Here is a 14,583-nt window from a genome sequence, read left to right on the forward strand (position 1 = left end):
TTTCTTTTCTTTCTTTTTTTTTTACTTTACTTTTCACTTTACACTTTACAACACACTATACTTCTTCTAAACTGTTCAGAGTTGGCATGGAGAAATGCAGATGCATGTTTTATTGTTTGTTTGTTTTCCAAAACTGTGACCACAGGGAGTTTATACCAGGGTGTAACAAGTATTCAGGTCCTTTATTAAACTGAAAGTACTGTAGTTTCATAGTGTTGGATGTATTATAGGGGTTATTATTACTAATGCATTAATGTGATTTTAACTTCTTTATAAAGTGTTTGGATGTTTAATGTGCAACAACCTTAATCTTTTAAAGACTTTAATGTCAATGAAGCTTATTTGCAGTGCATTAAGGCCATGGTTTTAATTTAAACCAGTTTGCTTTATGAAATGTAGGTAAAAAATGAATCCTGATTTGTATCATGAAACAGGAGAGAATAAGTCACTATTGCTGCACTAGAATATAAAAAAGTTTATTTTAAAGAAATTCTGGTAACTAGTTTGTGTTCGAAGAAGTAGAAATATTCCTACTACAAAGGCAGGTATTGTTCAAGGTCTACACAAAAATGACTAAAGTGAGAGGAAGATTTTCTCTGCATCATTGTTTTAGAAGTTATATGAAAAATAATTTGCAAAATAACTACAGCTGTCCGATAAATGTAGTGGAGTAAAAGTATAAAGTAGCATAAAACTGAGCTACTCAAGTAACATACAAGTACCTCAAAATTTTACTTAAGTAAAGTATTTCAGCAAATGTGCCTAGTTACATTCACCACCGGTTTATACCAGCTCTGTAAAATTCACCAGTATTCAGAATCACCTTTTATATTTTTAATAACTTGTAATTATGCTCTTTGTGAAGCCTCTTTCTGTTGTGTTGTAATGCAGTCAATCCTAACTGGGTTATAAATGCTCTCTTAAATTATTTTTGAGCAAAGAACAGTTTCTAACACTGTATATACAGTACATTGCACTTACTGTAAATATAAGTGTTAAAATTCCACAATTTAAGATGCATGTAAGACCACCGCTGGTCTTGTCAGGATTAGCCTACTATGTCTTCATAAACTCTCTGTTATGTAAGTCTGAGGCCGTTGGGAGGTGACAGTAAAGGTCTGAGGTGAGCCTGAGGTCACGTCCTGAGAAACCTGGAAGCCCCCTGCTGCGCTGACAAACTCTTGCAGCAGAAGCAATAAAGCATCACTAATGAACTTTGCAGGAGGTTGTTGCACTCAACCTTTAACCTTAACATTCCTTGCAGCAGCAGAGAAGATCAGCGAGGTAAAAGCTATATTGGTTATGTTCGCAGCACTGTTGGAGCTCACATACAGAAATCATCTTAGCAGTATAGAGAATGCAGTCCAAGGGTTTATTTTATCCTCCTTGGTGTCATGAAACTTATTGATACTCATGAGAAAACTGGATAATTTCTGTAGAAGATGCAAATGAATGACAACTTGAACTTAAATAGCTCAATATAATAACAATAATAACTAGAACTGCAAGCAGTTGTAAGCGGGGTCCAAGCCTCCCAGCGCAAGCCGACCCGCGGCTCGGGGGGCCCGTGGAGAATAAATGAGCAGAGTTATAAATGAAAGGGACTTGCGGTTATGGAGATGTCAAATGAATGTATGTCTATGGTAGTGTTATTTGATGTCCAATTAATAGCACCAGCTAGAGGCCGATTGACGCCAAATTTCACACAGGCCCTTGGGAGGGCGTGCCAGATAACGTCCTCGAGTTTGGTGTAGATCGGACATTGCAAACGTAAGATCTGACATGACATCCTGTTTTTAGCGTTTGCGCAAAAAAGCATGTTAGCTTATAATTCAGCCGTTTTTAGTCGGATCAAAATTCCCTCTACAAACTTTGTTCGGCTTGGTCCAGAGATTATCCGTGCCAAGTTTGTTGTCGATCGGACCTGCAGCTTCGGAGGAGTTAATTAAAATAGGTTTTCCAGTTTTCGCGATTTGGCGAAATGAAAAGGTCATCGCACAGAGGCGTGTCCTACACCATATGAATCAGCAGCATCCCCCAAACACATTAGACAAAGGTTTAAGAATGTGCGAGGTAGTGGTCCGTAGTTATGAGGCAAAATGTCCTTTGTTTGAAAATCCCATTGAAATGAATGGGATTGTCCGACGGTATTTCAGCTTCGATTATAGCGGCAACTTTTGAATTGCACCAATTTTTTCAGGTGTCATGAGGGCCCCATGGGGAACAATTGGCCCAAATTTGATATCAATCAGAGTTGTGGTTATGGAGATATAAAATGCATGTAAGTAAATGGGATTTTTTTTGCCATCTTTAATCTGCAATAACAGAGCCACCTATGGGTATATTTGGGTGAACTTTAGGGCCTGTAGTAAGGGGACCATGCTGAATAATTCGGCAGTGGTTTCATGTCAATGTGACTTGTGGTTATAGAGGAAGAATTTCTTCGGATTAAATAGCGCCACCTAGGGGTGAGTTGCACCAAATTTTGGACAGGCCCTCAGGGGGGCCTCCTACATTAATGCTCCAAATTTGGTGTCGATCGGCCATTCCAAAGTGAAAATATGACATCATTTCCTGTTAGTAGCATTTTTGGCAAACGTTTGCTAGCATATAATTATAATTAATTAATTAATAATTAATAATACAATTTTTGCGGGATCAAAATTTCCTCTACAAACTTTCATCAGTTTGGTCCAGAGATTATCCGCACCAAGTTTGGTGTTGATCAGACTTGCGGCTTCGGAGGAGTTAATTAAAATAGGTTTAGCAGTTTTCGCAATGTAGCGAAAAAAAGTTTAGGCGGAAATGGGCGTGGCCTATACCACGAGATTCAGCTCGATCCCCCGAACGCGTGAATATAAGGTTTTTGATATCCACCTTCGTGAGCGGGAGTTCCAAGCCCAAACGCGTTGACCTTGCTTATAGCGCCCCCTATAGGTAGAAGTGTGCGGATTTTTGCGCCTGAGGTACTCTTGAGGCTGCGAACCTACCTTGTGAGTATGGCATCCCTAGCAGTTACCATCTAGGCCGCAGTATCAGTTAAGAAAAAAATATTAAAAATCCGAGCGATTACAATAGGGTTCCCAGCTCCGCTGGTACTGGGAACCGCGATGCCTTGCATTCACGGGTTCCCAGCCCACTCGGGCTTGGACCCCTAATAATAATAATATTATAAAACATTACACTAACTAAAATAATTAATGGTCTAAAATTTAGCATTTTAACTGACACATTTACATAAATGCTCTTGAAAGAGGCAAAATTTAAGCGCTCACAATTTAAAAGCACTGGGAGATTTGGTTCATTAAACTAAGTCTGCATCTCACACTAAAAGAAAGCAGTTAAAGAAATTGTTTGCTCAGGTAACTTTAGATGTAGTAGGCATTCATGCAGCAGCAACACAGCAGGCATGTTTTGTGGCAGGCATGATTGTTTTAAACTGTTGCTCAACACTTAAAAAAATACTCCACTGATTTAGCATTGCATTCCTAACATTGTCGGACTCAAGATAGACAGCTTAAAAAAAGTCAAAATCAAAATCAATCATGCACACATTCTTCTTCCTTGTCAAAACCTGCCGGCTACCTACAATGCAACTCGACCACCGGAAGTTCTGTGAGAGGTTTGAGTGTCTTATGCTAGTAGCGCCTAATGTTTCAAGCCACTAGTCTCAAGCAGAGATGAGGAGCAGGCTACAGAGGAGATATGCTCACTTCTTCCTAACTCCACACCACTTCACACCCGTATATTATAAATATAGTTTATTTTCAGACTTGGAGGATTCAGCCTCAACAGAATCTGACTCAAGTGACATCACCAGAGGCAATTTATCAGACTTCATTCAGCTCCCTCTGGAGCTACAGGTTTTATAAAACTCTTTTCACACATGCAGTAGTACTCCTCAAACCTATAAACAGACTTTAATTTGTAAAATCTGAGTAATCATTGTGATCAGGACCAACCCCCTCCACCCCCCAAAAAAATGTCACTGCCAGGAATGTAACCACCATCTGCTGATCCCATCACTGAGACACACACACACACACACACACACACACACACACACAATGCATTTGTAATCCTGAACCCATAAACATGGGTTTGTTGTATTTTCAGATTTTACATAAAAACAGAGTTGTGGTTTTTCTGTGTTACTTCAGATGTCAGAGGCTACTTAAAGGAAACATTATACATTTGTGTACATTGTGTTTACTGATAATCAGCCAATGTAAAAATAATGGTTATTGTGCAATGCAGCATGTCAAACACAAAGTTTATAATGTGTATTAAAAGAGCGTGGACAAATCATAAATTGGTAACATATTAAAGCAAATACTTTCATTCCTTACTTGTGGAGTTATTGAATTTCTTCTCAGAACGGTCTTTCACCAATAACTTTAAACCTAATTGAGCGAGCAAGATTTTGAATGTGTATGGAAAATTCTCCTGCAGTAAAGGTATGAAGATGAAAATGAAAATTACCTTTTCATTAAACAAACAGTAAAATTATCCTGAACAAGTAAATTCAGACCTTTTGGTCAAATGTTAATACAGACCAAATTGTAGTTTCTTGTTTACCAACTAACCAGCTAATCAACCAGGCGATTTAAGAGCTTTGACAAAAAAAAGTTGTCTCTTTGGTGCAAAATTAAGGCCCAAAATGAAGTACTATCATTCAAACAGAAAGCACAGAGGTTGATGCTATGTGCGAGGGTGTAATGTGTTGTGTAATCAAACTCCTATTCCCATTTCTTGAACATGTGAAATAGTGGTTTGCAGTGGAGCTTTAGAGAAAAGGACGGGGTTGATGCCAGGGAGGGGGAGGTGGAGCAGGTTTATAAAAACCAGAGCAAGGGAAGAAAAGACTGCTGGAACCAGGTTTGCAGGACCAGCACTGAGTCTGGCCTGTAGGCAGAAGAGAGAGACAGGGCGACGCTGCTGCACCTGAACAGTAACATTTTGTAGCTCAGGTTAAACCATGCTGTGGTATTTGGGGCTGACCTGTGCGCTCTGCATGGGAGGACACATTGCAGCAGGACAGAGAGGTGAGAAAAATATATTGTATTTTGGAGTCATTATTTTTGCTTTGGGCTATGCAGGTGGGAAACAACAAGTCAATAAAATGAAACTTGATTAATCTCTCTAATTAGATGTTTGCCAGAGAGGCATTGGTGGTTTAAATTTGCCACTGTCATTCCCCAGTATTTACATGAACTTACATGAATTATGAAAAATTCTACATAAAAAAGTATGAATATAAAGTGTCGACCATTATTCAATCCAACGTATAGTTTATTGATACTACATACATAGAATCTGTACAAATTGAGAAACAACATGTGTAAAATCTCTGAGATGGATGAAAAGAAAAATTAAGGTTTAATCAAGGTTTAATTTAATTTTTCTATTGTTTCATCAGTATTTTACAATATAAATGAGCAATTTGGGTTTTATTTCTGTGCAAAGCTTTTCTGAGTACACAACCTTCACTTGCACGCAGTGAGGGAAAACAATCACTGAGCACTCTGTTGTAGAAGTCTCCTTTAGCTTTCTATTAGCAGTGAGAGTGATTTACTTCCAGTATCTTTTCTTCCTGCTGTGGAATCCATTCAGTAAACAGAGTGGCTACTAATGGGAAGACCACATTTCCTGCGCTTCACACTCAGGAGATTTCTGCCCTTGCACGGCTCCTCTGGGGGAAGATGTGGGGGTCTAAGTGATTTGGAGGGGCTGGGGGGAAGGGGGGTGGCGGACGAGTCTTTGGGTCAATTAGTAGATTTAAAATCACAATTAGTAATCTGACCACACCTGAAAATCCCAGACTATTCCATATTGATTCGAGATAAGCTTAATGAATCTGTCATCCAGAGAATAACTGTTTTTTCTTTTCAGTGTGAATGAAGTGAAAAAGTTAGTGGCTAACAGATATTTTTATAATGAAAATAATGTGAAAATGATAGCTGCAGATCCCCTTTATGGAGCTTTATAGTAACTTTCAGCTTATTGTTTAGCTGTCTGCCCTGCAACTTTAGTGTTTTGGCTCATTCTCACCACTCCCAGTGTGTCATTTTTGGACACAGCAGGCAGCCAAAAAGCTGTAAAAACTCACTGTACACTACCTGCTCACCACCAAACAGCAGACAGACAGTTAGCATCTAGCTTCTGAACATAGTGGAGCATTTAACGACTAAAGAGCCAGATATGCCAGATCCCTGGTATGTCAATGTTGTGTTCACAACTCTATTGCAGATTTAAAGTGAACTTTGTTGCATTTTTGTATTTTATTTGTTTAAGTCAACACCACCCGGTTATAAGACAACCAGGCCTTGTGAACAAGCCACATTAATTCACAAGTAACTTACCTTTGGAGAGAGCTTCGGTAACCTGCCATCCACCTTTTTATGCTGTTTGTAGTTCATCTCATTGTCTCCTAGTTAATCACACAGCAGTTCTTTAATCAGAGGGCATTTGGTGCTACTCAAGAGTCAGGTGAACTACTCTTTTTGTATAAGGCTCACCATCATCATTTTCATCTCTGACAGATGTACAGTCACACAAAGGTAATTTTCTATTACCATTAACTGTGACACATTCATTGTTGGATTGTAGGAAAGTTTGAAAGAGGACAATTTGCACTGAAAATCCAGATTATATTCAAACCTGGAACACTTACTGGATTTCACTGTAGAAACACAAAGATGCCTGCAGAGTTAAGTTCCTGTAAGCACACAAGCTTGAAAAATGTATCGTCCAGAAAATCTTCCATATCATTCCATATCTGGAAAATCTATTTTGCAGCTGCAATCAAAACATCTCTGACTCCAGAGAATGCGTGGGCCGTGGATACAAATGAGGCCTGTGGTGGCTGAGGAACGTCAGGAATTAGACTTTGGTATTTGACAGGTAGTAGATCACGTTGTACAGGAGGCCATGTGTGTTGTGTAGTACATGTCCATTTTTGCTTGTGGTCACAGATGTTCAGCCATCAGGAAGACTGATGAGCTCTATGCAAAGACATGGAACAAAACTTTACATCAGTTTGTTTTGTGTTTGAACAAAACCGGTTGACGTGTCTTTTTATAGACGTGCCTACCGGTATGCACATTGCGCGCACACACACACACACACACACACACACACACACACACACACACACACAATTTTAAGGTACTTTTAATTTACTTGAGTGTTTCCATTTTCTGCTACTCTATACTTCTACTCCACTACAATTCAGAGGCAAATATTGTACTTTCTACTCCTTTGACTACCTTTGTGAGAGCCAACCCCAAATTCACTCTTGTTTTGGAACGAGTTTTGTCTGCTTGGTGTTTCACCTCACTATACTTGTGGGGGGTTTTTGGCGCTGTGCCAGCCATTTTCATAGCTTCCTCACACCCTGCACACTGTTCTTGGCTGGAAGCTACACACCCTCACCCAAATGTTGCTGTCCAGAAAAGTACCGAACACAGCATAATAATATCACCAGTTTACTATTTATCTTCATAGTAAAATTCATAGTAAGCCAACTTTACATGTAGAAGATCAAGTACACAATTTTATTCTCAATGTGGACAACATAGCACAGTTCAACAAACTAGTAGATCTCCCCCTGTGGTTAAGTAAGAGCACCATAACACGTAATGGGAATTATCGCATGTAGTGCATGATAGACTGTATGACTGATAACGGCTGATACTCGCACATTAGTTTCTAGTATGGGTAAGTAATACCAGAGACGTTTTATAGAGGATTTTGGTAATACACCTGCCAGTATTAGACGACCAATAGTTTTGTTGTAGCCAGATACCTAATAGCAAACAATTCAATGTTGTGATGTTAACACAGCATATCCTTAGCTAACACTCAGATACAGCTGGTCAGTTTCTGGTTGCCATGGTAAGTAATAACGTCTAACTATTAACCACACCCCCATTCTCTGTTTGAGAAAGAACATTAACCAAAAACTTTCTGGAAGGGATCTTTAAGAAAAAAATATTGAAGTACTTCTCCCACCACTGGTTGATGGTAACATTACTAATTAGCTTCAATTAAAAAAGACAACAAAACTTAAGAATTAGGGTTTGTTAGTAAAGTGTCAAGACAAAAACATTCCTAAGAATAATATAGTAACATAATATACCGTAAATAAAAGTATAACCCTCTGCACATTATGCATTTGTAACTGTCTCAGAGTTCACAGTTACTAAGTTGTATATATGTAGACTCGTTCACTAGGAGGGTAAATCAGCTGGTTATAATACCTGTGGTTGTATCATGTATCTTTTGATTTTTTTGCCCCTTTTTAGATGGAGAAATTATCAGTCAGATTAAAATGACGAACCTTGCACTGGCAGAGATTAAAGAGCTTCTGAAACAACAGGTGAAGAACACTTTAAACATTTAGACAGCAAGAATGATGTTAATATATATCTATTCATAATGTTGATGATCTACATTTTGTGTATCTAAACACAATGCATATGTCTCTGTGCTTAGGAGCTCATGTGTGTTTGTGTTTGCCAGTAAAGATGAGACTGAAACAGAAAGTTAAACTCATAACCAATCATTTTCCAATAAAATCAAATGCATTTGAAATATGAAGAGATAAAACAGGATGTTACGGATTTTGTACGTTTTACACTATACCAGAATGCCTTACTGACAACATAAAAGTTATCTTAATTAATCAATTTGAATTAAAAAATGATGATGCCTTTTTTATAAACCTGGACGGCTGATTAGATTGAGTTTAATAGACTCTAAATAAACCAAAAATCAACTTAACGTTGATTGATTGAATTTTCCAGATAAAAGAGATAGTATTCCTGAAGAACACTGTGATGGAGTGTGAAGCCTGTGGTGAGTTAACCAGCTGAACAGACACTCTTATCAGTACTTACAACACAAGCATTTTTCTAATTTAACAATGTTTTCACACTTGATTATCAGTTTTTCAAAGGAATTTGAAGCTTTGGTTGTCGGCCAGATGAATCTATGCTTACGGCTAACAACAGCACAATATTTCTATATGTTGATGGGCGTTCCATATCATTATTTAAAGCTAAAATACTACAGAATCCGTCACAACAATTTGGATGAGATGACATAAATCAGCATGTGAAGACATTTCAATGTGTTGAAACAGAGGATAGTTGACCTTCTGTCTCCTCAGGGATGGGAGGAATGCAGCCTCGTCCCTCCTGTGTGCCCAATCCCTGCCACCCTGGGGTGAAGTGTAAGGAGACACCTCAGGGTATTAAGTGCGGACCCTGTCCTGAAGGCATGGAGGGTAACGGTACCCACTGCACTGATGTGGACGAGGTACGCAGAGTTCCTGTATATGTTGATTCTCATTGGGATCAATAGTACAAGTGACTCTTCAACATTAGAAGAAGTCACTTCAATTCGATTATCAACAATTCACCTATGGCCCACCCAGGGGTGTCTACAAAACTGTTAGGATAGGAGAGTTACATCTCTTTCATTCTTATTGGTTCTTGTACTTTAGTGACTTCATGTAATTACTAGCATAACTCCAGTTGTCAGGTACAACTCCAAGAGATTTTTAATCAGCCTGAATGAGTGAAAACACCTGTGTAGGTATACATGGTCTTTAATTTCAAAACTAATAAAATTGTCATTAATGAACTTCCATATGTTGAACTCAAGATCAAAACACATTTGAAAGTAATGGTCTTAGTGAACTAGTGTAATAGAACCAGCTTTGGACTCCTGATGAATGTCTTGATGTGTGTTCTTTTGCTCTTGGCAGTGTACTGTGATGCCGTGTCACATGGGTGTGCGCTGCATAAACACCTCCCCGGGTTTCCGCTGTGGTTCCTGTCCTGCTGGATACACTGGCCCCCAGGTCCAGGGCGTCGGCCTCGCATACGCCACCGCCAACAAACAGGTCAGCGTCACTGAACACACAGATACAAACAAACACAGTTCATGTGGTGAAAAGTAACTAAGTACATTTACTCAAGTACTGTACTTAAGTACAATTTTGAGATACTTTACTTGAGTATTTTCATTTTATGCTACGTTATATTTCTACTCCACTAAAATTGAGAGGACAATATTATACTTTTTGCTAACTTTCATAATCAACAAACAAATAATGATGTATTATTACATATTAAGATAAGACCTTGTTGAGGAAATTCAACAAGGTCTTATAAGACAATAAGATGTAATTCTGATACTAATCAGTCTTTCAATTTTTTATATAATACTGATATAACAATGTTGTTAGTCACCTACAGTTTTTTTTAAGCAACCTATGTAATTAAACATTTAAAAAGAGGTGCGAAAAATGTCAAGATGCTGAATTAATTAAAATAACTTCTCCTCTTTTTAAGATTGTTTTTGACAAAACCTGTAGAAGAAACTCCCCTCTGCACCTCAACATGTTTATCTTTGCTTCTCACCACCTCTTTCCTACATTTATCTGAAACACCCCCTCACTCTCTCTTGCACATACAGTGTGTCAAACAGTGTGCACTGGTCTGTTTCAGCACCACCTGAATCCTAAATACATCGGCTGTGTCTTAACTCTGCTGCACTTCATTTTTTTCCTGCCTCTTATTCCAGTCTTGATCCACTGAAGTCTTTGGATGTTCTTTCTGCCTGTTTTTCCTATCAAGGTGTGCAAAGATATCAATGAGTGCGAAGGCTCCAACAACGGAGGATGTGTGGTGAACTCTGTCTGCATGAACACACCTGTGAGTGAAAACACCAGGAGTTTACAATAAATCACTGTCTGTCACATTTGAGGGAAATCTGTGGCTCATATACAGAAGTGACCCATAGCTCATAAACCCATAAGAAAAAACGTAAGGTTGAAAATACAAATTCACCAGAGGGAAGGACAATTCTCAGTGATCTCTCAGGAAAAAGTGTAAAGTAACAAAAACATGACTTAAAGCGAGACTGTGTAACTTATAAAAGAAAAAATAACACAATACTTATCTTACGAAAGAAAAGCTGAATTCATAAACAAGACAAGGCACTCAATTTAACACATGCAGATTTTGTTACTATAGCCTCACTTGGTCTGGTATGACCAGTAGCTTATGATGGATAATATTAGCAAATTTTAGATGACGTGTTTACTTACAATACATTTTAGCATTAACTATAATCATTTCAGGTTACAGTACCATTTAAGGCCTCTTTAAACTGTGTAATAACAGCAATTTGCAGGTTAATTGCATGTCGCAATTGGTCGCAATCTGTGTCAAGCTTCGTGTTATCACTTTTGATTTGCTATAAAAATGTAGCAAGCAGGGACATCATCAACTCGTATCATCCATCCATGCCGCTCTGTGATGTTGCAGCAAACAAAAACACAGGCTTCAACTTTTTTTGATTGCCTCCATATTTTTGTTTGTTTTTTTTAACTGAAAATTGGAAATGGAGCTTACAATTTAACATTGGCCACTGTAGACTGTGTCAGTTAATGTCATATTCTGATTAGTTGCTTTGTTGTAGTTCTCACACTGTCAGAATTCTTATGCTGTGTTTTGTGTCTCATACTACAAAGAAGAACAACATGTTTGGGACAAACTCAGTTTGTTAGGAGCATAACTGTGGTAAAATAAATATAACCCAGTATAACCCATGTAAAATACAAGATAGTGCATAGTTTATCTCTCTTGCTGCTTTGTGTATTCTTTGGAAGTTCTCTAACAACAATACTAATGTGTACTAATCTGTGTCACAAGGGCTCGTTCAGGTGTGGACCGTGTAAGACGGGCTATGTTGGGGATCAGCGACGAGGCTGTAAGCCTGAGAGAGCATGTGGGAATGGCCAACCCAACCCATGCCACGCCAGCGCAGAGTGCATTGTCCATCGAGAGGGTAAAATCGAGTGTCAGGTGAATCAAATTTCCACTTCTCGTTCTGAGCTCATATTTCTCAGAGCAAAAGTGGGCAGTTTCATACTTTTGATGTAAGAGTGAGGAAATGTTAAATGTTTTATGATTGCAAAGTGTAAAGATCTTCAATTTTGATTCACTAGTTTCTCTGTGCTGACTACACTTCCCAACAATGACAATGAAAGTGGATTTGGGCTAATGGGAAGTGGACATGGTTGAGATTTTTTTGTGGACTTTTTCCATGTGAATAACACAATACACTCTGTCTTTGACCCTTCACAATAATTTGCTTGTGTAAAATCTAGAATATACACTTAAAATAGATGTAGCAGTAAATTAAGTTCTTCTAAATGAGACAGGCAGGTACAGCTTTAAATATAGAAGTTATATTGTTTCGAACAAAGTTGCTGAAAATATCATAAACAGCCATTTAAACCTTTATGACTACTTGTGCCAGATATTGTGAAATCAAAGGTCTGTTGAGCACTTAGGGTCATTTGGTAAGTTATACAGTACACAACAGGACCAATGAAAAGAGTCTGTGCAGTATATAAAACATTATCTGTCCTCAGTGTGGGGTCGGATGGGCTGGAAACGGCTATCTCTGCGGGGCTGACATTGACATAGATGGTTTCCCCGATGAGAAACTGGACTGTCCTGAGAGGAACTGTATCAAGGTGAGTCTCCTTTATGTCCACGAGAAAGCTTTAAAAACTGGGGAGACAAAAACATTGGTCATTAGCACAAGCGATCACAATTTAGTCATCTGCATTGAATAAAATATTTACAGGCATATTAAGTATATACTGTATATAAAGTTAGATTTTGTTGACATGCTGGTAAAGGTACTGACTGAAGCCATTTGTAAGGCAACAACATGGAAACAACCACCGTGTGACCACCATGGGACACCAAAATTCTAAACTAAAACTAACTAGTTTTAGCATTTCTTGAATTCAAACATGTTCTCCATAGTAGGAGAAACTGATTCAAAACACTGTATATCTAACACTGTTGCAAACTCCAAAAAATTGGAGCTGATTGAAGTTTTCCCTCTTGTTGTCTACTTTAATAGTGAGAGTTTTGCTTTCCAGGATAATTGTCTCACTGTGCCCAATTCTGGTCAAGAAGATGCTGACAGTGATGGAATTGGAGACGCCTGTGATGAGGACGCAGATGGTGACGGGATCCTCAACACACAAGTTTGTACATAAAAGACAGTAACAGGATAGTAAAATGATTTAAAGGACATCAAAATTAAAGAACAGTATGTGTACACATATGTTTTTTTATTCTTACAGAGACTAAAACAGCTTCTTTACAGGATAACTGTGTGTTGGTGCCTAACGTAGACCAGAGGAACATTGACGAGGATGATTTTGGCGATGCCTGTGACAACTGCCGCGCTGTCAAAAACAATGACCAAAAAGACACAGATGTGGACAAATTTGGTGATGAATGTGATGAAGACATTGATGGAGATGGTTAGTATTCTTTTTTTTGTGCACACTGTCCCTTCAGGATTTGTTATAGTACTGATGTTTTGAGTTATGAACAGCAGGTGGCAGCTAATCAATTTGGATCAAAAGTGGATTAAAACGTAAATTTAAAGCTGCAAATGTGGATTAATTGTACTAGTATTTTTATCAGAGAGGGCTATAATGTGAGTTATGATTGTAGAATTCTTTGACACACACAGTAAATACAGCTTAATTAAGTCTGTATCCCAAAAAACAGACAGAGATGGAGTTTTAAGGCAAGAGCAACCTTTCCCTCATACCCACTTTAATCTCAGGAATCCTCAATCACCTGGATAACTGCAAAAGGGTTCCCAACGCTGACCAGAAAGATCGTGATGGCGACAAAGTGGGAGACGCCTGCGACAGCTGTCCTTATATTCCAAACCCTGACCAGGTCAGAAAGCTCTTTTACAAACATCTCATCAAACATCAACACCTGCTTCTGTAAGCTAAAAATGTCACCTCTGAAGATGTATTTGAGTTAATTTGATTGGTAAGTCTCGTGAGACAAAGTACATACAGGTTTAACTATGGACAAAAAGCACAAGAATGTATATGGAAGAAATAGGATATGCCAAGTAAAGTGGAACGTTGCAAATGGGTGTGGTTGCAACAGTGAAATCTTAAGCAAAGACAAATTAAGGCAGGGTAATAAAACAATAGTGATAATTATCGTGATATAATTTTTGTCAATAACAATATAACTACTGGTCAATAAATGTCCAATATATATTTGATTTACTTAATTTGAATCACAAACAAATTAGCACTTAATTTTTCTATTTTATTTTGTTGAAGAAAGGGGACTGAAAAAAGATTTTACTTAATTTTCTCATGCATGTTTGATTTGGCATTTATCGTGATATTTATTGATGTCAAATTATATGAAATGTTTATCGTGATATCATTTTTGGCCTTATCGTCCAGCCCTAAGATGAATTAAAATCAGCAAAATCTTTAAAATATGAAATATTCATGACTTAATAAACAATCATAATAAAGATGCTGCTTCACCTAAACTGTGTAGGTGTGGTTTGACAGTGGCCTTGTAACATAACAAACAAACAACTCCAGATTTTGATTAATGTTTTGCAAAAAATGACATCACCTTCTTCAGCAGTGCCCACCAAAAAACAGACAGAAATCTCTGTTGTAACTTTGCCAAAAGGGCCTTTAAGAGAACA

The 14,583-nt window shown here is 38.1% G+C and overlaps 1 protein-coding gene across 1 annotated transcript in view; it reads left to right on the plus strand.

Moving 5' to 3' along the window:
• The first annotated feature begins 4,850 nt into the window (after positions 1-4,850).
• Positions 4,851-14,583, plus strand: part of LOC123971578 (cartilage oligomeric matrix protein) — a 16,382-nt gene continuing 6,649 nt past the window's right edge. Inside the window, exons 1-11 of the mRNA XM_046050483.1 lie at positions 4,851-5,045; positions 8,307-8,380; positions 8,808-8,859; positions 9,173-9,321; positions 9,773-9,910; positions 10,647-10,724; positions 11,727-11,879; positions 12,452-12,556; positions 12,974-13,081; positions 13,204-13,363; positions 13,675-13,793. Of these exons, the coding sequence (XP_045906439.1) occupies positions 4,979-5,045; positions 8,307-8,380; positions 8,808-8,859; positions 9,173-9,321; positions 9,773-9,910; positions 10,647-10,724; positions 11,727-11,879; positions 12,452-12,556; positions 12,974-13,081; positions 13,204-13,363; positions 13,675-13,793 (1,203 nt within the window). The 5' untranslated portion in view covers positions 4,851-4,978. The remainder of the gene's footprint in view (positions 5,046-8,306; positions 8,381-8,807; positions 8,860-9,172; positions 9,322-9,772; positions 9,911-10,646; positions 10,725-11,726; positions 11,880-12,451; positions 12,557-12,973; positions 13,082-13,203; positions 13,364-13,674; positions 13,794-14,583) is intronic.

Source organism: Micropterus dolomieu, linkage group LG05 (assembly GCF_021292245.1).
Source record: "Micropterus dolomieu isolate WLL.071019.BEF.003 ecotype Adirondacks linkage group LG05, ASM2129224v1, whole genome shotgun sequence".
NCBI lineage: Eukaryota > Metazoa > Chordata > Actinopteri > Centrarchiformes > Centrarchidae > Micropterus > Micropterus dolomieu.